This window comes from Typopeltis vanoorti, chromosome 12 (genome assembly GCF_054136105.1).
Source record: "Typopeltis vanoorti isolate ZY-2024b chromosome 12, IOZ_Tvanoo_1.0, whole genome shotgun sequence".
NCBI lineage: Eukaryota > Metazoa > Arthropoda > Arachnida > Uropygi > Thelyphonidae > Typopeltis > Typopeltis vanoorti.
In genome coordinates this window covers 51,752,041-51,775,889 of record NC_143560.1, presented here as the reverse complement: position 1 = coordinate 51,775,889, position 23,849 = coordinate 51,752,041, and the positions used below count along the sequence as shown (strand labels likewise).

The following is a 23,849-nucleotide window of genomic DNA, read 5'->3' as shown; positions in this document are numbered from 1 at the left end:
TACTTGCTTGATCTGGTATGAGGTAGATCATACACGTAGATGTTAAAAAGTATAGGGGATAACAGAATCCTGAGGAAGACTGTTGTGAAGGAATCTGGGCCTGCTCTTTTTTCTGCCAATATGGACCCGGATCTTTCTGTTGGAGAGAATAGATTCAAAAAGTTGTAAAGTTTTTTTATACTTTATAATATTTCCTATTTCCAAACATTGATTGGGTAGAAGAGAAATCTCATGATAAGAAAGCACAAGAATTTATTGAATTCTTGTGAGACAACTTTCTCAAGCAAAGTGTTAAAGAAGGAACTTGAGATCAAAGAGTGTTGGTTTTGCTCATAGCATCAGAAATGATCTCTGTCAAGAATATGGCTATTTTACCACCAATTGGTGACAGTGATCATGTTGTTCTTTCTTGGGAAGTATCTACTTGTATTGAAGCTCCGATTAAAACAGGTTACATGCTAAACTACAAAGCTGGAAATTATGATCAACTTAGAAGAATACTATCTTTGGTCCCATGGTATCAGTTGCTGAATGAAAAAAATGGCAGTAATGCATGGGAATCTTTGAAAATAAGTGCTTGAATGAGGTGGTATCCCTAGTGTTCAAAGAATAAATATGTTGTGAGTGAAATGGATGTATAGCCTTATTAAGCAAGAGATCCACAAGAAGAAGATGATGTGGAAAGAATATCATGAGAATAAGAGTGAGAGGAGTTATGAAATATATAAAGCTCAAGCCAGAAAAGTAACGAGTATTGTGAGAAAAGCTAAAACGGAGTATGAAAAGAAATTGGCCATGGAAATTAACTTTATTGAATGCAGATGGTACACAAGTGTCGGAAGCTAAGGAGATTGTTCGGTTAACACATTTACTGCCATGCTCCTCGGGCATAGTTTGTTACTGCATGTCAAGCACTTTCACTTCTACAAGGTCAGTATCTCGTAGCTGGCTTATTACACGGAATTTTGTTTCATACACCAACTACAAGTAATCTCATATCACCCCCCCCACACACACACACACACTTATGTCTTAAATGCACTGACGACTGTGTAACTTGAGTTCGGAGTCAGTGATGTTCAGCATTCAGTGCAGTAAGGTTTATTGCGTCTAGTCTTACAATTATTTAAAATTATCTAAATAAAAACCTTCAATTACACCATGGCCAGTAAAAGAAAGCTTACTGATGAAGAATTAGAAGCTTACTAATATGAGCGAGGATGAATGGAATGAATTATTTGGTTCTGATTCCGAAGATGATTATAATCCTACAGACGACTCTAGCAATGATTCAGATGATGATATATCATATATAAATATCTGCATATGTTGAAAACACTTCAAAAAAATTGTTTTATTTGCATTAATAAATACACAGTTTACGCAACAATACCTCTTATAATATACTATACTTTTGCTGAAATTATTTTCCTTCTACCAAGTCCCCAGACGTGCTCTCCGCTTTATTCACAAGCCAAGGGTCCAAATTAATGTGCTTATACTACAGGTTAACTTGTGCTTGGCATAGGAGGTTGGTAATTGACATAAGAATATATATGTAGTTGGCTTGTGAGGCTCATATACCAACTATGAGTATACTCGTAGTTGGCAGCGAACAATTGTTCGCTGCTAAATGAGTGCTCACTTTGCTAAGATATATCAACTGGATGTATGTAGCATGGTGCACAGTGCTACTGCTACGTTGGATGAAGAGTTAGAGGTTCATGAAAATGAGGTTGAAGAGCTCTTGCATAACCTGGATAAGAATTTGTCAATAGGGACAGATGGAATAACTGCCTGTTTGTTAAAGAAAGGAATGTTCAGCTGAATTGGCTAGGCCTTTCACACATTTGCATAACTTGAGTCTCAGCTCAGGAATGATACCACAGGAATGGAAGGAATGTATGATAGTTCCATTGCACAAGGGTGATGCAAATACTGATGTGTCTAACTACACACCTATTAGTATCTCTGGTGTGGTAGTGAAGATTTTAGAGAAGTTGGTAAGAACTCGCGTACAGAAATGGGTAGACAAGCATTCTATACTATGCAGGGAACAGCATGGGTTTACTAAAGGAAGGTCATGTTTTAGCAATTTGCTCATATTTTATAACAATGTTACGGCTGAGTTGGATAAAGGGAATGGATACACTATGATAATGTTGTATTTTTCTAAGACATTTAATAGGATACCACATGATAAGCTGTTGTGTAAACTAGAGAATGTGGGATTAAAATATAATCTATTGACTTGGATCAGGGGATGGTTGACAGACAGATATCAAAAAGTGGTATACAGTGGGTGTGAATCTGCCAGATTTAAGGTGACCAGTGGTGTACCTCAGGGTTCAGTCCTTGGGCAATTATTGTTCAATTTATACATTAATGACATCAAGCAGGGCCTATCATCAGATTTGCAATTGTTTGCTGATGATGCAAAGATAGACAGGGTATGATTTTGAATCAGTCTATTCAAAATGATTTGAACAGACTGATTTTATATTAGCGGGGTTATGCTACAAGAAACTGAAGAGGCAAGGGATCTAGGTGTATTGGTGGATAAGAATTTCAAGTTCAAAGGTCACATAGCAAAAGTTGCAAATACAACTCAGATGATAATTGCTATGTTGAAGCAAACCCTGGTATGTAAGGATAAGGAAGTAATTTTGCCTCTTTATAAGGCTTTGATAAGACCACACCTGGATTACTGTGTGCAGATTTGTGGTCTCACAGGTTCCAAGAGGATAAAGAAGCTGTGGAAAGGGTGTAAAAAACAGTTACAAAGATTATATCTGGATTATGGGATTTAGATTATGAGGACAGATTGCGAGTATGTGGATTGCAGACTCTGGTTAACAGGAGAAAGAGGGGTGATATGATAGAGGTCTATAAACTTTTGAATGGGTGTTATAGCATTTCAAATGATGAAATTTTTCGTTATATGGAAGGAGGGGAGAGAACATGGGAGCATCCATGGAAGTTAAGGTTGTTCTCAGTCAAGAAAGGGATAAGAGCTAGGTTTTTCTCCCAGAGAGCAGTGAGTGAGTGGAATAATTTGCCCTTCAGGGTGTATCTAGTGTAAATGAATTTAATGGAAGGAATGATAGCTGGGTTGGGTAATTTACAGCCTCCCTCAATGAGTCCTCGACTCTCTGTAGGTCTCAGATAATAATAATAATAATGAAAAAGCTAGATTTGTAGCTTTATCAGTGGAGATTAGTTATATATCCACTTTTGCATCCTCTCTAAAACCATCAATTTATGTTGAATCATTACGTTGTAGTTGGTGGATTGAGTGGTGGAGACAGTTGTACAGTAAGCCCTCCTTCGATGAGTCTTTGGACTCCTTGTAAGTGTCATGTAATAATAATAATAATAATCTCTGCAATTAGTGTCCTTTTTGGTATTGCAGCAATTCTTTGAACTCCAAATTTCTATCCTATATCACAAGATCCCTTGTTATCTCCACTTCATCTAGTACAGTTCACTAATTCAGTGGATGTGAATTTTAAAACCTTATCACCCCCCCCCTAGCTCTATTAAACTGATATTCCCATTCATTTGCAACAACATCAATACAATTACTAATAATCTTTCTTCTTCTATATGTCCCTCACACCCAACTCCTTGATATTATCAGACAGGTTTTCCAATCAAATCCACTAATATCTAAACCAGCATGTTGCGACTTCAATATCAAGGTTTTCATTTGTCCCCCACCCACCCCCATCAAATGCCTATAACAAATTCATGACAACCTTCTTAAATAATACTATTCTCATCTGTCCAATTCTGTATACAAGCTCTTGATAATTCCTCCAAAATCCTAAGAACTACAGCAGAAATAAAACTGACTTATAGTCTGATGCTTCCATACCATCATTTAATATATTGCAAAATTTAAATGCAAACACTGCAGTAGGCTTAGATGAAATATCAGTTTGGGTGTTGCGTGAATGTGCAAATGAATTGTCAACCCTTCTTACTTGGATATTTAATTTAAGTTTGAACTCTGGTATGGTCCCTAGGGAGTGGAAGTTAGGCAAAGTGGTTCCTTTGCATAAGGGTGGCTCTAAAACTGCGGTAGTTAATTACAGACCAATCACCATCTCAGGAGTGGTAAAAGTATCGGAAAAGTTGGTTAAAGACAAAATTCAAGAATGGGTGGATCAGGATATGATACTCTATAGAGGCCAACATGGTTTTGTTAAAGGTAGATCCTGCCTTAGCAATCTATTAACTTTTCATAATAGAATGACATCCGAGTTGGACAAAGGAACTGGCTACGCAGTGGTAATTCTGGATTTTGCTAAGGCTTTTGACAGGATACCCCATAGAAGACTGTTACACAAATTGGAGCAGATGAGAATGGATACTAAATTGGTGATATGGATAGGAGAATGGCTCAGGGAGAGATACCATAAGGTGGTGTATGGAGGAGCAACGTCCAGAATGAAGTAGGTGACCAGTGGTGTGCCTCAGGGCTCTGTGCTTGGGCCATTGTTGTTTAATTTGTATATAAATGATATAGGAAATGGCTTAAAGGGAGATATTCAGTTGTTTGCTGATGATGCAAAGTTGGGTAGTGCAATAAAAAATCAAGCTGATGTTGAAAGTTTGCAGGATGATTTAAATAAGCTGGTAAAATGGGCAAAAGATAATGGATGTCAGTTCAATGTGGAAAAGTGTAAAGTCGTGCATTTTGGGATTAAAAGATTACCAGCTGTGTATTACATTGATGGAGAGGTACTCCAAGAGATTGATGAGGCTAGGGACTTAGGGGTGTTGGTAGATAGGGAGATGAAGTTCAGAGGACACATTGCTAAGGTGTCCAAGATTGCACATAGGATTACTTGGTTGTTGAGGAACACACTGACATCCAGAGATAAAGAGGTTATTATTCCCCTTTATAAAGCATTGATACTTCCACATTTGGATTACTGTGCTCAGGTCTGGTCACCTGGATTCCTTGGAGATGAGGAGGCTGTGGAGAGGGTTCAGAGAAGAGTGACCAAGTTGGTGAGTGATATAAAAAATGCTCCCTACATTAATAGATTGAGAGCTTGTGGATTGCAGAGATTGGTTGATAGGCAAAGAAGAGGGGATATCATAGAAACATTTAAATTACTGAAAGGTTTTTATAGGATTGATGTAGGGGAAATGTTTCAGCTGTGTGATAGTGATGGAAAAACAAGAGGTCATCCCTGGAAATTAAAGAAGAGTGTGGTTAACAAAGGTGTCAGAACAAGGTTTTTTGCCTGTGGTGAATGAGTGGAATTCATTGCCTGACTTAGTTGTGAGCTCTTCATCTGTAAATGAATTCAAGAAGAGATATGACAGATATTGTTTTGCTAGTTTGGGTCTCCTGCGATGAGTCTACTGACTCCATGGAGATACCCGTAATAATAATAATAATAATCTTTATGAAACCTTAAACCACATGACAGAATCTGATCCAAAATCACTGCTGCCTTAGTGATATATAGAGTATTTAGTATTCTAAATACATCCTCTTCATTCACTTTTGATTCTTCAACCCTCTCCCATCCCTCTAGGAATATGACCTGCTTTACTGAGATGAAATATCTAATAAAGAAATCATTATAATAAATTACACTCCAATCAATGTGATCAAAATTAAAATTAAACTGTAATCAATTAACCCTAAAACAGTAACTAATAATGCAATTTCATAATGAAAATTTAAAAATTGATTTGTAGACTAGTACAATCAAATCACTGGTCTGGTTGCTCTTATGTAGATCTTACTGTTTGTAGACAAAACATATTTGTAGACATATTAGAAAAAACATTTTCTTATTTGAAAAAAGGAGAGAAATTTTCTATTATGTAAGGCCCACACTCACTAACTCATGCCCATCTTCCTGTTCTCTCCAGAAACAAAACAAGAAAATAAATAAATAAAAAAAGGAAAAAGAAATGCAAATTTAAATTCATTTATGAATAAGTCCTAATAAGGATGTCCAAACTTTTCTGTTTTAAATCCACAGAATAGTTTTAAATTGGCAGTAGCCAATTTAAAACTACTCTGTGGTTCAATTTGCCAAGATATAGACCATTAAATAGCACTTCTCTAAGCAAAATTTCAGAAAATTTACAATCTGCAGCAATTTCTGTCCATTACTTAATAATAACAAATTTATCTGTGTTTGGTATAATAATAATGTAATTTTAACTGAATTTGGAATTCATAACTTCAAATTTCTATTAAAAGTTTAAGTTAAGGTATACTAACTTCTACATAGATCTTTTTTTGTAATTCAAAATAAACTAGGAAATTATGTAAAATGGCAAACTGAAAAATGGAATTAGTGAAATGAAAAATAGTGACAATAGTGAAATGTATTATCACACTTCAAAGAAGAAGAATATAAAATATTATATGATTTGCAATACATTACATTACATTTTCCCCATTATGTTTACATTATTCCTAATTTCCAATATATAGCTCTTCATTATTTTCATGAACCAATAAAATCCATTCCAAAATGTACTTTCAAAATGCTTACTATTTTTACTTCCAAACTTCATAGTCTCAGTGGTTACTCCTCAATCACTATTGTTATAGCATGTTTTAATTGAAATAAACACACATCACATAAATCTAAGTCAAATTTATGAAGAAAATAATATCAATAACACTTTCACTGTTAAAAATAGCAATACTATTTTACATGAAATAGTATTGCTATTTATGTCAAACATGAAAGAGCAGTACAACTGACAACTTTCAAACAAGATTACATCCATTTAAAAAAATGCATGTCAGCTCTCAGATTTTATCACAGATGAAATCCTATCTATACTGGTTTATGTATACATAAATTGTTTAACTGATATCAGACTAGGTCACAAATAAGAGTTATCTCTAAAGGTTAAGATAAAAGTTGGGGATGGTTTGTTTAGATACAAAACATCAAATTACAATTAGATGCACTTTATTTTTCAAGTAAAATAAAATAAATTCCATGCCCATGTTTCAGATAACAGACAGAGAGAGAGAGGGGGAAAAAAAAAGACTAAACTACAGCTAACTAATAATCTCAACATAAGTCAGAATTATATATTAAATCACAATGACAATGAGAGATATCATTTCTTGAGATTTATTTATAAAAGAAGTACCATGACAGCATTAAATAGTTAAGATCACATTATTTCTAATCACCTATTAACAATTTTTCTCCAAAATTAATCTCTGATTTCTCAGGTCTTGGATCTCCAATGATATGACTTATTAAATTTTTGAAGGCAAAAATCAATGTACCCAGATACCTTGATCTTTTTCATGCCATCAAACACCTGTTTTGCTAAACTTTCTTCTCCTATTTGTTTAAATGAAAATACCACTTTGGATAACTTCTGCTTCACATTCTTGAATGATAATGATGTCAGGTTCCTTCATATCTTCATAGCGATTATGATTTCTGTTACTGATGTCATCTATTCACTTGCTTAATTTTCCTCAGAAATGCTTTTATTTCCAACCTATCTTTCAAAAACATAAGTTAGAAATAGTTTGAATACTTGTATCCTATTTGTATTTCTTATATACTACTAATATTTTGTCTACTTCTTTTCTTTCTATATATAAATTTCTTCAACTGGCTGCTCTGTTTTGTACATACTGTTATAATTCCTATATTTAATGCCATCTTCACTCAAAACTATCTAAAGTCCTCTAGTCCTCTCCCCACATTCCATCTAGTGATATCATGTATGACCCTTTCAAAAGATTGTAAGTCCTAATCATATTACCCCTCTTTCTCCTATTTGCTGGTGATTGCATTCTACAAATTCTCAATCAATCTTCATAAACTATATTGCACAATCCTGATATCATCTTTAATGCTCTCCTTTGTACATTCTCTCTCTCTCTCTATCGTATCAGCATCACCACATAAACCAGGACATTAGAGCTGCATACAATAGTCCAAGTGAAGTTGTATCAATGCCTTGTAAAGAGACAAAATGGCTTCCTTATCCTTGTAATGTTAAGGTTTGTTTCAGCATTATAAATTATCGACACATAAACACAAGGAAAAGTATTATTTATTAAATATACTGCCAAATATTGCAGTTTGAAATTTGCAAACTATCATCAGTGACTTAAACAACATTATAAGGTAGAATGCAAACAACTGATTTATTCAAAATAGTAAGAGCTGCATGATGTTAAATCGCTAATAGCATTATGCTTTCACTGAAGAAAAGGTTAATCATAAAAGCGCAAAATAAATTGCATAAACAATTATATAATTTATATTATCATACAAAAACTTAATTTATAATATCATACTAAACAGATCATTAGATAGATGTAGTATCCAGATGGTTTCTTAGGAACTTCTGTCTTTGTAAATATCATTACTGGACTTAATTTTAAAAAAAAATTAATGTGTTATTCAGATCAAACTCTCCCATATTTTTGACAAGGATAGGCAGTCATTCCAATTCAAGTTAAAGCGGTGAAGTAAGGCCTCAGCACTCTCTTTAAATAGGCATTCAAATTTATACCGGCATCTGTGTAGAAGGTGAGTTTTAGACCAGAGAATGTTGTGGTCTGCCTCTATTTTGTGTTGCACCAATCCAGATTTATCGGATTTGTTGTGAAGAATATAAGACTGATGTTCCTGTATTCTTTTTTCTAGTGAACGTCTGGTTTGTCCAAAGTAGGAAAGCTGGTAGTCACATGGAACTTGGTATACACACGAAGAGGCGCAGTTGAGCGTTTATCTTTAGACGATGGGAAATACGTGGATAGTTTATTAATGGGAATATCAGTAGCTACTAAATCATATTTCCTCAGAATTCTTGAAATAGGCTCTGAAATGTCAGAGATGTGTGGGATTGGAACTCGACGTACTGATTCTTTGTTTTGGTTGGGTTTGTAGGAGTCAAGCAGATGTGTAGTTCTTTCGGATAAGCCATTTAATTTCAGAAATTGTTTATAGTAAAGAGTTCTTTCTGTAAATGATGGAGAGTTGAACAATTAGTTCTAGCTCATCGAATTAAACATTTTATGATTCCTGTCTTTTGAGAATGATGATGTGCAGATTGTTGGAGAATGTATCATCCAGTAAAAGTGAGTTTTCTATAAATTGATGTTAAATTACCTAATGGTGAGCAGATGAGAATAATGTCTAAAAAGGATAATTTGTTGTCTCTTTCAATGTCCATAGTGAATTTGATACGAGAGTGTAACATATTGATTTTAGCTAAAAAAGTAGGTAAGGATCTATATCGTGAGGCAAAAATGTCATCTATATATCTAACCCAAAATGAAAGTTGAGGGTGTATAGATGAAAAAAGGATGTCTTCTAAATGTTCTAAATAAAAGTTGGCTAAAGCCAAGACCTTGTGTTTATATGTAGATAATTTATAGTTCTATGGCATAAGTTTCCCTAAACTTGTTTCAGCATTACAATTATCCTCAGTTGTATTTGTAATCTTTGCTATATGGCCCATCAAATACCTACTAACCAACATTCCACGATCAGTAGCCTGATCAGTTTCTTCTAGCATAATCCCACAAATATAACATGATATTAAATATCTCACAGACTTTTTCATTTGAAGGTGAGTTAGCTGATCTCATACAGAGGTAGCAGGATTTTTTCCTCCTGGAAGCTTGGGTTTTTCATTCCACATACAGGCAAACTGGCCCTTCAGAACACATGCAATTTCAAAATATACTGGTTGTGATGTGCTGTAGATGGCACTGATAGTAGTTATGTGTAGTAGGAGAGATGATTAGATGTGTGTAGCAGAGTAAAGTGGAGTACACCCTGCGATGAGTACTTGGAGGTGTCATAATAATAATAATTATACAAAAGTGTACAGCTTTACATTTAACATTGATTGACTGCCATTTTCACGCACAATTCCAGACTATTCAAATCATTCTGCAAGTATCAGCCATATTCCTGATTGTTATTATTATTATTATTTTGTCAACAGACTCATCATGGGAGGGCCAGTCAGTCAGCAATGTCTCTATCATAATGAGCATTGAAGTTATTTACACTACCTGCATTCATAATACACTCACTAACAACTCTCCATGTAAAAAATCTACTCCTCACACTCTTCATCACCACATCTTTATACAACTTTCAGGGATGACCTCTTGTTCTTTCCATCTTAACATCTACTCTTTTTGTAATTCCTTCTGTATTAATCTGATAGAATCCCTTAACTACCTTGAAGTTCTCTATCATATTTCCTCCTATCCACCAACCTCTGTAATCCACATTCTCTCACTCTTCATAACCAACACTCCAGAGTCCTGATATCACTTTGGTTATTTGTCTTTGAACTCTCTCTAGTGTTTCCACATCAAAATGAAAACTAGGTGACCAAATCTGAGCACAGTAATCCATATGTGGACTGACCAATGCCTTATACAGAGTCAGTCAAAAAAATGTATACACACTTTGGCAAAAGTAAAACCTCTATAAAAATTGTAATACTAAATTTACACAGACATCAAGGGATGAATACAAGTTACCTTCGACTACTACAATTGTAGAAGTCAAAGGTAACTTGTATTCATTGTGGTTGTATTCATTGTATTCATTATGGTGAACTACTGCTTGGGCAACATTGGCCAAAGCAGTAGTTCAGTATGCGCAGCAATCCCATTGGACTGCTGCGCATACTATTTCAATTTCTTTCGGAAGGGCCACCAGTGTAGCTGGTTTTCTACGATACACTACATCCTTTAGAGTCCCCCATAGGAAGGGTGCTAAATCAGAAGAACTCAACTGCACCTCTTAGTCCTATCCATTGTCCCTGCATACTCTTATCGAGGTAAGCTCTCACATCTCGGTGGTAATGTGGTGGTGGTGTGCCATCTTGTTGGAAGAGAAATTGATTATTCACATAAAGTGAATAATCAATTTATAATCAATAAGTGAATAATCAATAAGTAATAGTGCCTTCACATTATTACTGGTCAAGTACACTTGACCAGTAATAGTACCTTCAAAGAAGAATGGTCCTATTAACCCCAAGATGACAATCCACAATTGTGCCCACCAAAACAATCATCTCATCCACCCTTTCACCTCGGTTAATTAATATAGTCACACTATTACTGTTCCTCCAGAGAGGCAAACACTCCTCTGGCATTCTGTCTCGTACACTACGAATCATTAAGTCTCCATACAACACACCTCTTACCACGCCGTCTCTTCCTTACTCACCTGCATCCCTCACTCTCTCTCTCTCTCTAACACTTTCTTTCTTTGTTCCCCCACTTACCTGCTGTCTTGATATCCCTGGTTCTAGCACCCCCCTTGCATTTTTCTCATTCCCTCTCTTCTACTGTTTCTATTCTCTCCTTTTCTGTCATTCCCTTTTCTCTCTCTCTCTCTCTCTCTCTCACACACACACACACACACACACACACACACACACACACACACACACACACACACACACACACACACACACTCCTACCCTGATTTGCTTTGCATTCATTGTTTCCATTCATTTAATCTCTTCTTTCACGCTTCTCAACTCATTTCCACCCCCTCTTTCTGTGAATCTCTCTCTCTCTCTGCAAGCTACCTACTCTTGCTCACCACTCATCCTCCTAAGACCACCTCTGAAAACTTCACAATGATTCAAAATTCCACACTCCCCACTTTTATTTTTTTCATTTACATTCTGATCATTATCACCCTCTATCACTCTAAGTCTGCTATACTAATCTTCAACTCACAAAGTTCTTCCCATTTTCTACATTTATGCACTGCCTGATCTCTCACCTGCCACATATCCAACTGCCAGGATACGTACATGCCACAAGCACTGCATACCACAAAATCCTGTAATATGCTATGCAAAATGCAGTTCGTAAATGGGGAGGACTTGATGACAAGACTTAAATACATTATTTATTATGCCATTTACTCTAACAAAATTTGATACTTAATGTCTATAACTTTTTCATCTTCATTTAAAAAATTCAAAATATTCAAAAGCATTTACTTGGTCTCATGCCATCTAATATTTAATAATCACTATTTTACCTCTTACTGGATTCCTCCTTTGAAAGTCAATATTTCTGTGTTTACTTTAAATATTCTCATGTTATACTGTTCTAAAATTTCATTTCATGATTTCACTGATCTTTGTAAATCATCATCTGATGTAGCTAATACAATTTGATCATCTGCAAATAACAGTGTTTTGTGGATTTATTTGTATATTAAATGGGTTATGCTGTTTCCAGACTATTATAATTATATATATATATAGGGTACATCCTCTTGATATGTCTTTCCATTCTGTTATTTGTTCTAATATGACTGCTATTTTATTTCCTGTATATAATTCTTGAATAGACTGTAAGAGCATGGTGAAAATAAGTTACCCATTTTTTTAAATCTATTGTTTGTATTTTTATCTTTTATTTCTTTGTTCATGTATTTTATTATTTTATAGGTTTTTTTGGTTGTGGCTTAGATATATCCTTTTCTAGTTCTGTTACAAAATTGTTCCATCTCTCTTTCTCTCTATACATATATGTTTTTTCCTTACTTCTTGTTTTGTAGTTGCATTGTTTCTGTTTTACTCTATTTCTGCTTTTACTGTCTTGGAATTTAGCCATTTCTGGTAACTGTCTTTTCGTTTTTATCATTTCTTTTGCTGCTTTTGTCAAGATTTCTTTCAAATTTTCCCATTCCTCTTCTGTGGGGTTCCAGTTTTTAAATCAATGGATTTCTGATACTATTGTCTAATATAGGGATCTTGTAATGAAGAAATTTTGTAAATTGGTCAATAGGTAGTTTCCATTTTATTTATTTTAGTCATTTTGGTTTAAATTGAATTTTTGCCAATAACATATAATGTTATTGGCAAAAATTGAATGAGCATATTGAGTTTTATTCAAAACCTCAATATGCTCTTACATTTAGGATTAACTTGGCTAATTTAAAATTTGCAATACTATAGTCAATAACTGATTTACATCCTCTGGCTGACCAGGTATAGTTATGCATTTCTTTATGTTCAAATACCAAGTTCATTATTCTCATATTATTATTAATGACAAAATTAATAATGACTATCAACATAGTACTGATTTTGAACTCTGGTGATGTTGAGATGTGGTGTGTTTTAGGATTTGTTTTAGTAGCTGACTTTTCTCTGTTTGCCTTGTTTCCCTGGTGAAAACAACGGAAGCCTTGTTTAACTGGGCGACGTCCCCAGCTGGCATGAAATTCTGTCACGTTATACCATCATTTATATTGTGGTTTAAGCCAATAAGAATTCAATTTGGTCACCTAAATCCCAAATTTAGGATATAAGAGAATAAATAAGAAGCCTAAATAGCAAAGAATGGGGCTAGCTGAGGAATGGGATAAGTAACAGATCGACATAATAGGGGTGACTGAAACAAAAAGGCAAAAACTGGTGAGATCTTTCTGAGCAATAAATACAAAATTTTATATTCAGGAAATAAAAATCAAGGAAAAGAAGGAGTAGCCATAGTATTCAACACTAAATACGAGGCTAATCTTGAATGGCAGGCAGTCTCAAGTAGAGTGATGTGGGCAAATATGAGAATGGAGAACTGGACAATGAGACTTATTTTTGTCTATGGTCCCACAGAAGATTCTATAGTCATCCCTCGACTTACGACCGGGTTCCGTTCCATCTGGCAGGACGTAGGTTGATAAAGTAAATCAACAGAGTTATAGGGGTTAGGGACTTAACCGTAATAAGTATACCATCATTGTAATTTTTAAACCTTATTATAAAACTGTACTGGGTGTTACTGCCACTATAAAACAGGAGAATAATCACCCAAATCTTCCTCCACAATCACATCATTACCTTCCCTATGTGAACCACCAAGCTGTGGCTCTTCTTGTGTAACATTTGTTTTTTGATGAAAATGTCTAATGTGCTTTGCTTCATCTTTTCATCATAAATTTGTTTATGGCAAGCAAACTGTTAGATCTTGAATGAAAACCTCATCAAAAGGATCATTCATTCAAGATTTAACAAGAATATAATAATAACCACAGAAATACTTGTACTATTATTAAAGAAAACTAATTGTAGTAGAGAATATAACTGAATTACCTTAAAATGAAGTACAAAGGTGGAGGAATTTTGTCTGTCTAAATAGAAATTTTGTTGTTTAAAAGCATTAGTGATTAAAATATACTTTATGCAAAATGTATGTCAAAATGCTAACAAAGGTCCAAAGGTTACGTGTGAGTTACCTATGATAGCGTAATGTCCGAGGCGAAAGCATTTGTGAAAAGTGAATCGAACTCGTGTTCCACGAAAAGCGTGCTCTTCAAGGAGAAGTTCTGTGACGTGACAACGTCAGGCGAATAGGAAGGCGCCATGAGAAAGTTCTATAACCAAAAGAGGGCGCGACGAAGGAGAATAAATGCGGGTTCGTGTGGGCTTCAGCCCCCGTTTTTTCTGTTCCCATTCTCGTTCGGAGCTACGAGGCTGACCAGTGGAAGGAAGTTCTACGATGACAGACAGCAGGCTTTTCCCCATTGCTGACTGACTAGTATCGGACGAGCTGTACACGAGATGACGGTGTCCACTAATTAGGGCCATCGGTAAAAATTTTTACCGGGATGAGACAGTGGAGGGTTCCCTCTGGAAAGCGGTCAGGCTAACAGCAGTGACCAGCGAGGAAAAAAAAGTGTTTGCCCAGCAAAGTGCTGAAAACGGCTATACGTGACGAGCAATGTGACCTCCACGCAGACGTGACCTGCTGAAGCAGAAAGGTATCCAGGGACAAAGGATGGATGAAAGGGACATCGATAACCTCAAGTGGCGGTGGTAACATACAGAAATTTCTTATTTAATTAACAATTAGCTTTAGAGGAAAAGAGTGAACGAGAATTTAGTTGAAAGGAAGATGGACAATTATTTAGAGAACTTTTGAGTGATTAATGTGCTTAGTGATTTGTTAGTTTCATTGGACTGGTAGTCTGAAGATTTAAGATTTTGTATGAGACCTATTAATGTGGAGGGGCCTATGTTGGCAACTGAAGTTATGAATTATGAACATGTATTTTATGCTAAGTGTGTATTTATTTATTTAACCTAAGGATATGAGTTGTATGTTCATTAAATAGAGTGTTCTTTCATTGTTTGTCAATTGATTTAGTAATGATAATGTGATATGCTTTTGATATGTTTAAACTTATTTGTAAACTCATTAGATTCTTAATAAACATGTTTTGCTATCTAAACCTGAGTATGAGACTAATTTTACCACTCATAAAAATTTGAACCTATATATAAGGGGAAGATAAGGGAATTTTAGAGTAATAAGGCCATGACTGCAAGCTAAGATTTCTACAGATGCTTTAAACTTTTAACAAGATTAGGTAGCTCTAGAACTCTGGGAGGTTTCTCTGAGGCAAGAATTCTTCTGTCCTAGAACTCTGACTGGCACAGCTTAAACAAACAAATTTTGTCAGAGTTCAAAAAGGAAAAGATCCCAGAGAGAGATAGATTAGAGATCTCATTCTTAGTTGGCATAAAAGGGAATAATAGAAGTATAGTTTATAAGAAAAATCAACGAAGTAACAAAATGCATCATGTACTTTTGTTTCTACTAATAAGTAGCATTCAACATTTGGGTCCATGTCTTCAGTCATTTTGAGAACATCGCTAACTGAAGAGAATATTTCTGCAAGACCCTTCACTGTGAATTTTTTTAACTCTTTTCTTGTTTTTCCTCTTCTACAACAGGTTTCCTCCAGTTCGATCAATTCTTCGTTGGTCAACTCTTCAGGGGCAATTCTATGAGTTGAATTATGTTTGTCATTACTCCGACATTCAGATTGTTTGCTAGGCCCACTATTACAAACTTCCAAAATCATGCACAAACCATTTTAATGTCTTTATCCATATGCCACTCATACATTGAGGTCACTGCGACCTCAATGTATTCTGAAATCACAATAATATTTTTAATAGCATGATAAATATTGAAATTATCTACGGTGAAAAAGTTCTCCGTAGATAATAAGCCTTAAACATTGCAAGACCTCCCTGATCCATCGGTTGGATCAATGAAGTATTGTTTGGAGGGAGAAACATGACCATGAACTTCATGAAGATCACCACTATAAGACATATAAGATGGATGACCTGGAACATTATGTAGAATTAATAAAATTTTAAATTCTACATTTTCTTTCACATGATAACTTTCCATTTCATCTGCATAACAGTTGATAAGGCATCCTCAAACAATTTTTGAGTTATCCACGACTTCTTATTGTTTCGATAATGAACTGGAAGACTATGCTTCCTGATGTTTTTGAAGGCTCATGAATTCTCACTGTGCTGTTTCACAAATGGTTTCAGTTTATATCCAGCCATATTACCCCTAACAGAATTGTAATACAGGCTTTAAGAGCTTTGAAACCAGGCATAGGTTTTAGCTTTTTGTGAATGAATGTCTGCTCAGGCATTTATTCCGAAAAAAGGAAGGAGGTCTCATCCATATTAAATATTTGCTTTGCCAAATAATTTTCCTCCATATTAATTATATCCAATTTCTCCACAATCTCTTTGGCAGGCTTGTCATCGGCACTTGCAGATTTACCATACATTTTCACATTATGCAGCACAAAACTCTGCTTGAATCTCATGACTCAACTAGAAGAAGCATTGAATTAGAAGTCGCAATTGGACCCTGCTTTCTCGTTCAACATGCTGAAGAGACTTAGTGGCTTAGTGATTATGGTCATAGTGCTAAGGGGTATGTGCTTTTGGTACTTCAACTGCTACTTCAATTGCTGTTATTATATCATCTTCCATCAACTACATCTCAGAGATTCCAATAATCTTCGGCCAGGCTGATGTTATCAGCATCACCAATTCATCTCCTTTATTTCGGATACTCCTGGCATTAGTATAAAGCAGAAAAATTCACTGCTTCTATACCTATCATTATCCCCTCTAGACCCCCAGTGGACTTAGTGTTACCTGATGTCGTTTTCCTTCCCCCAAGCACCCATTCCCACAAGAGGCCACCCCTGCTACCATCCACCCTGGGAATTCTAGTTTCTCTGCACTGCCACACCGACTCGTTCAGAAAAACAGCAATCGCTCCAGATGCCTTCATCCTTCCTCATTAAAATTCAAGCAGTCTCTCGAATACAGTTCCCTTCTGTCCTCAAATGTCCTCCAAGCATCCACATATTCCAATCCTCTCTTCAGACACATTCTGGCTATTATGCTTTTCAGTATTACTGCTCTTCTGTTCAGCTCATCACCACCTGGGCAACACACACACACACACAATCTTTCCTCTCTGCGTTTTGTTTTGAATAACCTCAAGCAAGAATCTCAGATCTCCTGCCACCCGATTTACGTTGCCTCTCAAGTCATTTGTGCCCATAATCACAATCATTTCATCCATCCTTTCACCCCTCTTCATTGCCATAGCCACACTTTCTATCGTCCCTCGGGGCAAACACTCCTCTGGAATCCTATCTTGCACACCATGGATCACCAAGTCTCCATACATCATACCTCTTACCACTCTGATCCTTGATTGCTCATCTGCATCCCCCTCCCTCTCTCTCCTCTAACCCTTTCTCTCTGTGTTCCCATACTTACCTGAGGTCCTGCCATCACTCTATCCCTGGTTCCAGCACTCCCTCGCATTCTTTTCATTTCCTCTCTCTGACTGTTTCCATTCTCTCCTCTTCTATCATTCCTATAACTCTCATTTCCTCTCTTCTACTGTTTCTATTCTTTCCTCTTCTACCATTATACCTTCTCTCATTCCCTCTCTTCTACCATTCCCACACTTCTCACTCATTCCTTCTCTCCTACTATTTCTATTCTCTCCTCTTCTATCATTCCCATAACTCTCTCTCTCTCTCTCTCTCTCACACTCCTACTCTGATTCACCTTGCATTCATCTATTCCATTCTCCAAAAAAAATTTCCTCTAGTCATCAACTAGATTTGAAACCACGTCTTCCATCATGAGGTCAAACACCATAGTGTGCAAATGTCACATCCACAGTCATGGGAAGACTTTGGTATGAACATAGAAAATAAATATCAAGAAGTGGCAAGATATTCTGGAGGTTGTTGAAGCTCAGCAATGGAGAAAAGAGTGCTGTAAAAGGAATTACAGATGAATGATAAAGGTCACACGATACTGGAGAAAAGAGATCCTTGATGATTGGAGTAATTACTTAAAAAAATTGCTAAATGAAACAATCAGTGACAGAAAGGCGGTAAAAACACTCAACAGACATGCAATCAGTAATACATATCCATACCTAAAGTAGAAAAAGCCATCAAAAGCCTGAAATGTGGAAAGGCAGCTGGAATACATGATATTCAACCAGAAATGCTCAAGTATGGAGGTATAAAAGTCTTACAATGGCTGCACTGCATAGTTCAGAAGACCTGGACAGAGGGAATGAATTCCAGATGATTGGAGTAGAGCTCTCATAGTACCCATATATAAAAAGGGAAATAAAACTGAATGTGAGAATTACAGAAGTATTTCTCTACTGAGTGTTCCTGGTAAGATTTATGCAAGTATACTTGAGAAACAGTTGAGAAGGATTGTGGAAGAAAAGCTTGGTGAAGAACAAGCTGGATTCAGGCCAAATAGAGGCTGTCAGGATCAGATTTTCACTTGACAACAAATAGTTGAGAAATCATGGGAATATAACAAAAATCTGTATTTAAGTTTTGTAGATCTGGAAAAGGCATATGACAAGGTGGCAAAAAAGAAGTAGTTCAAACTGGTACAGTTGCGGTGTAAGTGGGCATTTTATCAAGCAATACGTAGTCTTTATATGAGATTTAAGTCATCAGTTAGAATTGAAGGAGTCCAGGAAGATGATTTAATGTTAAATCTGGTGTCAGACAAGAATGTATATTATCCTCTCTGTTATTCATTATCTATATGAGTCACATTGTGAAGGAAAGTGATATTAAACCTGATATCAAAATTGAATAAGTTAATCTCAGCTCTTTGCTTTATGTGGATGATGTTATACTTGTGAGTAATTCAACTATAAGTCTCCAAGATTCACCGACTAAACTGAATTACTGTTGTAATAGAAATGGTATGAAGGTCAGCAATAACATCATCATCATCATTATCAAATTCCTGCCATGTACCCTCAAGGGGTGTACAGGATATGACAGTACTACATGAAAAAAATTACATCATTACTAACTTCCTATCTACAATTTTCCTCCAAATCAGTCTGTTACTTGTCAAGACTCCAACATTTTCAGATCTTATAATTCTATCGTCTAAGGCACTTTGTACCGTATCAATCCACCTATATCTTGGTCTTCCTCTGGGTCGTTTTCCTGCCAACCTGGCAGAGAACACTTATTTTGCTAATCTTTCCTCTCCCATTCTATTTAAGTGACCATACCACCTGAGATTAGCTTTGCTAACGCATTCCTGGATGCTGACAATGTCAAGTTCTTTCCTAATATCCTCAATTTTAATATGATATTGCCATTGATGCCATCTGTTCACACCTCTAATCTTTCTCAGGACTCTCATATCTGCGGTCTCTAGTCTTTGGTCAAGTGTTTTACTTTTGACCCAGCTCTCAGATCCATAAGTTAAAATTGGTTTGAACACTGTCTTGTATACAGCTAATTTAGTGTTCCGACTAATTTCTTTCTTATTCCATATGAATTTATTCAATTGACTTCCCACCATACCAGCTTTGCTGATTCTGTTGTCTATTTCTATATTTAATTTACCATCTTCAGTAAAAGTCGTGCCTAAGTAGCTGAAATGTTTTACTTTTTCCACAGGTTCTCCATTAACAACACAGATGACATTTTCAATGATTCTGCCTATTTTCATTGTCTTTGTCTTTTTATTGCTGACCTTCATACCATATCTATTACAACAGCTATTCAATTTAGTCAGAGAATCTTGCAGACTTGTAGCGGATTTATTTAGAAGTATAACATCATCCACATAAAGCAAAGAGCTGACATTAACATCTCCAATTTTGATATCAGGTTTAATACCACATTCCTTCATAATGTGATCCATATAGATAATGAATAACAGAGGAGATAATGTACATCCTTGTCTCACACCAGATTTAACATTAAACCATCTTCCTGTACTTCCTTCAATTCTAACTGCTGACTTACAACTCAAATAAAGACTAAGTATTGCTTGATATAATGCCCCATTGACACCATATAACTGCAGCGTATTGAATAGCTTCTCTCTTGGCACCTTGTCATATGCCTTTTCCAAATCGACAAAACTTAAATACAGATCTTTGTTGTATTCCCATGCTTTCTCGATTATTTGTCGTAAAGTGAAGATCTGATCCTGACAGCCTCTATTTGGCCTGAATCCAGCTTGTTCTTCACCAAGCTTTTCTTCCACAATTCTTCTCAACCGTTTCTCAAGTATACTTGCATAGATCTTGCCAGGAACACTCAGTAGGGAAATACCTCTGTAATTCTCACATTCGGTTTTATTTCCCTTTTTATATATGGGTACTATGAGAGCTCTACTCCAATCATCGGGAATTCGTCCCTCTGTCCAGGCTTTCTGAACTATGCAGTGCAGCCACTGTAAGACTTTTATACCACCATACTTCAGCATTTCTGGTCGAATATCATCTACTCCTGCTGCCTTTCTACATTTCAAGCCTTTGATGGCTTTTTCTACTTCAAGTATGGATATGTATTCCTGACTGCATGCCTGGTCAGTGTTTTTTATCACTGTGCTGTCATCACTGCTTGTTTCATTTAGCAGTCTTTCAAAGTAATTACTCCATACTTCAAGAATATCTTTTTCTTCTGTTTTCATGTCACCTTTATCATTTCTAACTCCTTTTACAGCACTCTTTCCTCCCTTCCTAAGCTTCTTCAACAACCTCCAGAATATTTTGCCACCTTCTTGATATTTATTTTCTATATTCTTGCCAAAGTCCTCCCATGACTTTTGTTTAGCTAGTTTTACACACTGTTTAGCTTTCTTACATTTGTCTCTGTATTCTGTAAGACTAAAAGCTGACTTATTTGCCAGGAACTTTTGATATGCTTTCTTCTTTTCCTTCACTGCCTCTTTAACTTCCTGTGTCCACCAGGGAGTTCTAATTTTTTTATCCTTGCACACAACCTCACCACATGCCTCTCTGGCAGAATCAATCAATGTTTTCTTCAGAGTTTGCCACTGAATCTCCAAGGTTTGATTCCTGTTCTCAAACTCTTTCATTTTCTTTTCAATAATCTTTCTGTATTTTAGTCTACAGTTCACATCTGAGAGCTGCTCAACTTTTATTCGCTTTAAAACTTTCTTACATGTTATTCTTTTCAATATGAAATTCAATTTTATCCTGCTCAAGACTAAATAGTGATCACTTCCAATTTCAAATCCTCTGTACACTCTGGTGTCCTGCACCAGGGAAAACACATCACTATCAACAATAACATAGTCAATGAGACTTTTCTTATTCCTAACCTCTTCTCTCCATGTGAATTTGTGCACATTTTTATGTTGGAACATGGTGTTAGTAATAACCAGTCCATGTCCTGAGCAGAAATCCAACAGATATTTGCCATTATTATTAGCTTTGCTCTTTTCTCCAAATTTTCCTAAAATATTTTTGTATGTCTCACAATCATTTCCTACTCTGCTATTTAGATCCCCAACAAGGACCAATTTTTCCTTTTTCATTGTGTCAGTTGCTTTTTCTAAAGCCTCAAAAAATTCCTCCACTTCTACCTTAGTAGAGCCTTCTGTGGGACCATAGGCACAAATAAGTCTCATTGTCCAGTTCCCCATTCTCATATTTGCCCACATTACTCTACTTGAGACTGACTGCCATTCAAGAAGATTAGCCTCGTATTTTGTGTTGAATACTATGGCTACTCCTTCTTTTCCTCGATTGTCATTGCCTGAATATAACATTTTGTATTTATTGCTTAGAAAGATCTCACCAGTTTTGGTCTTTTTTGTTTCAGTCACCCCTATTATGTCGATCTGGTACTTATCTAATTCCTCAGCTAGCTCCATTTCTTTGCCATTCAGGCTTCTTACGTTGATAGTACCGATCTTTAACTCTGGTGATGTTGAGTTGGGGTTTGTTTTCAGATTTGTTCCAGTAGCTGACTTTTCGCTGTTCGCCCTGGTTCCATGGCGAAAACAACGGGGGCCTTGTTTAACCGGGCGACGCCCCAGCCGGCATGAAATTTTGTCATGTTGTACCATCATTTTTTTATTTTGGTTTAACCAATAAGAATACAATTTGGTCGGCTAAATCCCAAATTGCCAGCCCATCCTCGTCAGTAATAACAAGACAATGAAAATAGGCAGAAGCATCGAAAATATCAACTACATTGTGAACGGAAAACCTATAGAACAAGTAAAACATTTCAGCTACTTAGGCACGAGGTTTAATGAAGATGGTAAATTAAATATGAAAATAGACAATAGAATCAACAAAGCTATGGTAGGAAATCAACTAAATAAACTTATATAGAATAAGAGAGAAATTAGTCAAAAACACTAAATCAACTGTATACAAGACAGTATTCAAACCAATTTTAACTTATGAATCTGAGAGCTGGGTTAGAAATAAAACACTTGGCCAAAGACTAGAGACCTGAGATATGAGAGTCCTGAGAAAGATTAGGAGTGTGAATAGATGGCATCAGTGGCAATATCATATTAAAAATGAGCATATTAGTTAAGAACTTGACATTGTTAGCATTCAGGAATGTGTTACAGAGCTAATCTCAGGTGGTATGGTCACTTAAACTGAATGGGAGAAGAAAAATTTGCAAAACAAGCATTCTCTGCTAGGTTGTCAAGAAAAAGTGCCTTAGAAGTTAGAAATATAAGATAAGATAATGTTGGAGTCTTGACAGGTAATAGATTGATTTGGAGGAAAATTGTAGATACGAAGTTAGTAATGATGTAAGTTTTTCATGTAGTACTATCATATCCTGTACACCCCTTGAGGGTACATGGAATTTGATGATGACATCTGAAAGGAAGTATAATTTGAATGATTGTTCCAGGATCTTTAACCATTTTTGTCAAAACATTAATAACTCTCCTGCTGCAGATTATAAATGTATAGGGAAATGAAAATAATAGTAAAACTAATATTTAATACTCTGTAATTTAAAACATTAGACACATTGAGAATTAAAGTGTTTTATTTCCTTATCAACAGTGCTTGCCTTCTGCTCACAGTATAATTTATGATATGATGTGAGCATCGTTTCTATGTCTTAAACAACAAAATTAGATGATAACCACAGTAATAAATTGTAACGAAAGCACATATATTTTGTAATGAATATAACAGTATATCATTGTTGTGTAGAAACAACAAGCAAATCAAAGACCAGGAGTACAAGATACATACAACGTCGGTTTACCAATTAAAATTGGTTGCTGCAAGCTAGAAATTAATATTAATAAGTATTATTATAACTATTTTTGATATTTACATAAAATGAGAATCCCCCTCCCCCAAATGTTTGGAAGAAAGAGACAATTCCTGTTCTTTGATTTGCTTATTGTTTCTACACACTAATGATGTACTGTTATTTTCAGTGTGAAATATCTGTACTTGCATTAAAGTTTATTAATATGGTTATCGTGTAATTTTGTTGTTTATAGTTAAGCCACCTTTAAAGATTTTCTATGCATTGGTAAATAGACATACTCCTTTATGAGCTTGGATCAGCTTCCAACATTTTATCCTTCGCAATTTCAATGTCGTGAAATATCTTCAAGAGTTCCTTTAATGTGAAGTATTTGTCAGTATCACTTCCTCT

At 35.7% G+C, this 23,849-nt stretch overlaps 1 protein-coding gene across 3 annotated transcripts in view; it reads right to left on the bottom strand.

Moving 5' to 3' along the window:
• GrlHz (Gustatory receptor-like Holozoa) overlaps window positions 1-23,849 on the bottom strand; it is a 253,757-nt gene that overhangs the window by 225,542 nt on the left and 4,366 nt on the right. Inside the window, exon 1 of one of the 3 annotated variants that reach the window (XM_090401538.1) lies at window positions 6,534-6,754. The exons of the other annotated variants lie outside the window; for them this stretch is intronic. Coding sequence (XP_090257664.1) covers window positions 6,534-6,555 — 22 coding nt within the window. The 5' untranslated portion in view covers window positions 6,556-6,754. Of the gene's footprint in view, window positions 1-6,533; window positions 6,755-23,849 lie in introns of those variants that run through there. 3 annotated transcript variants of the gene reach the window in all.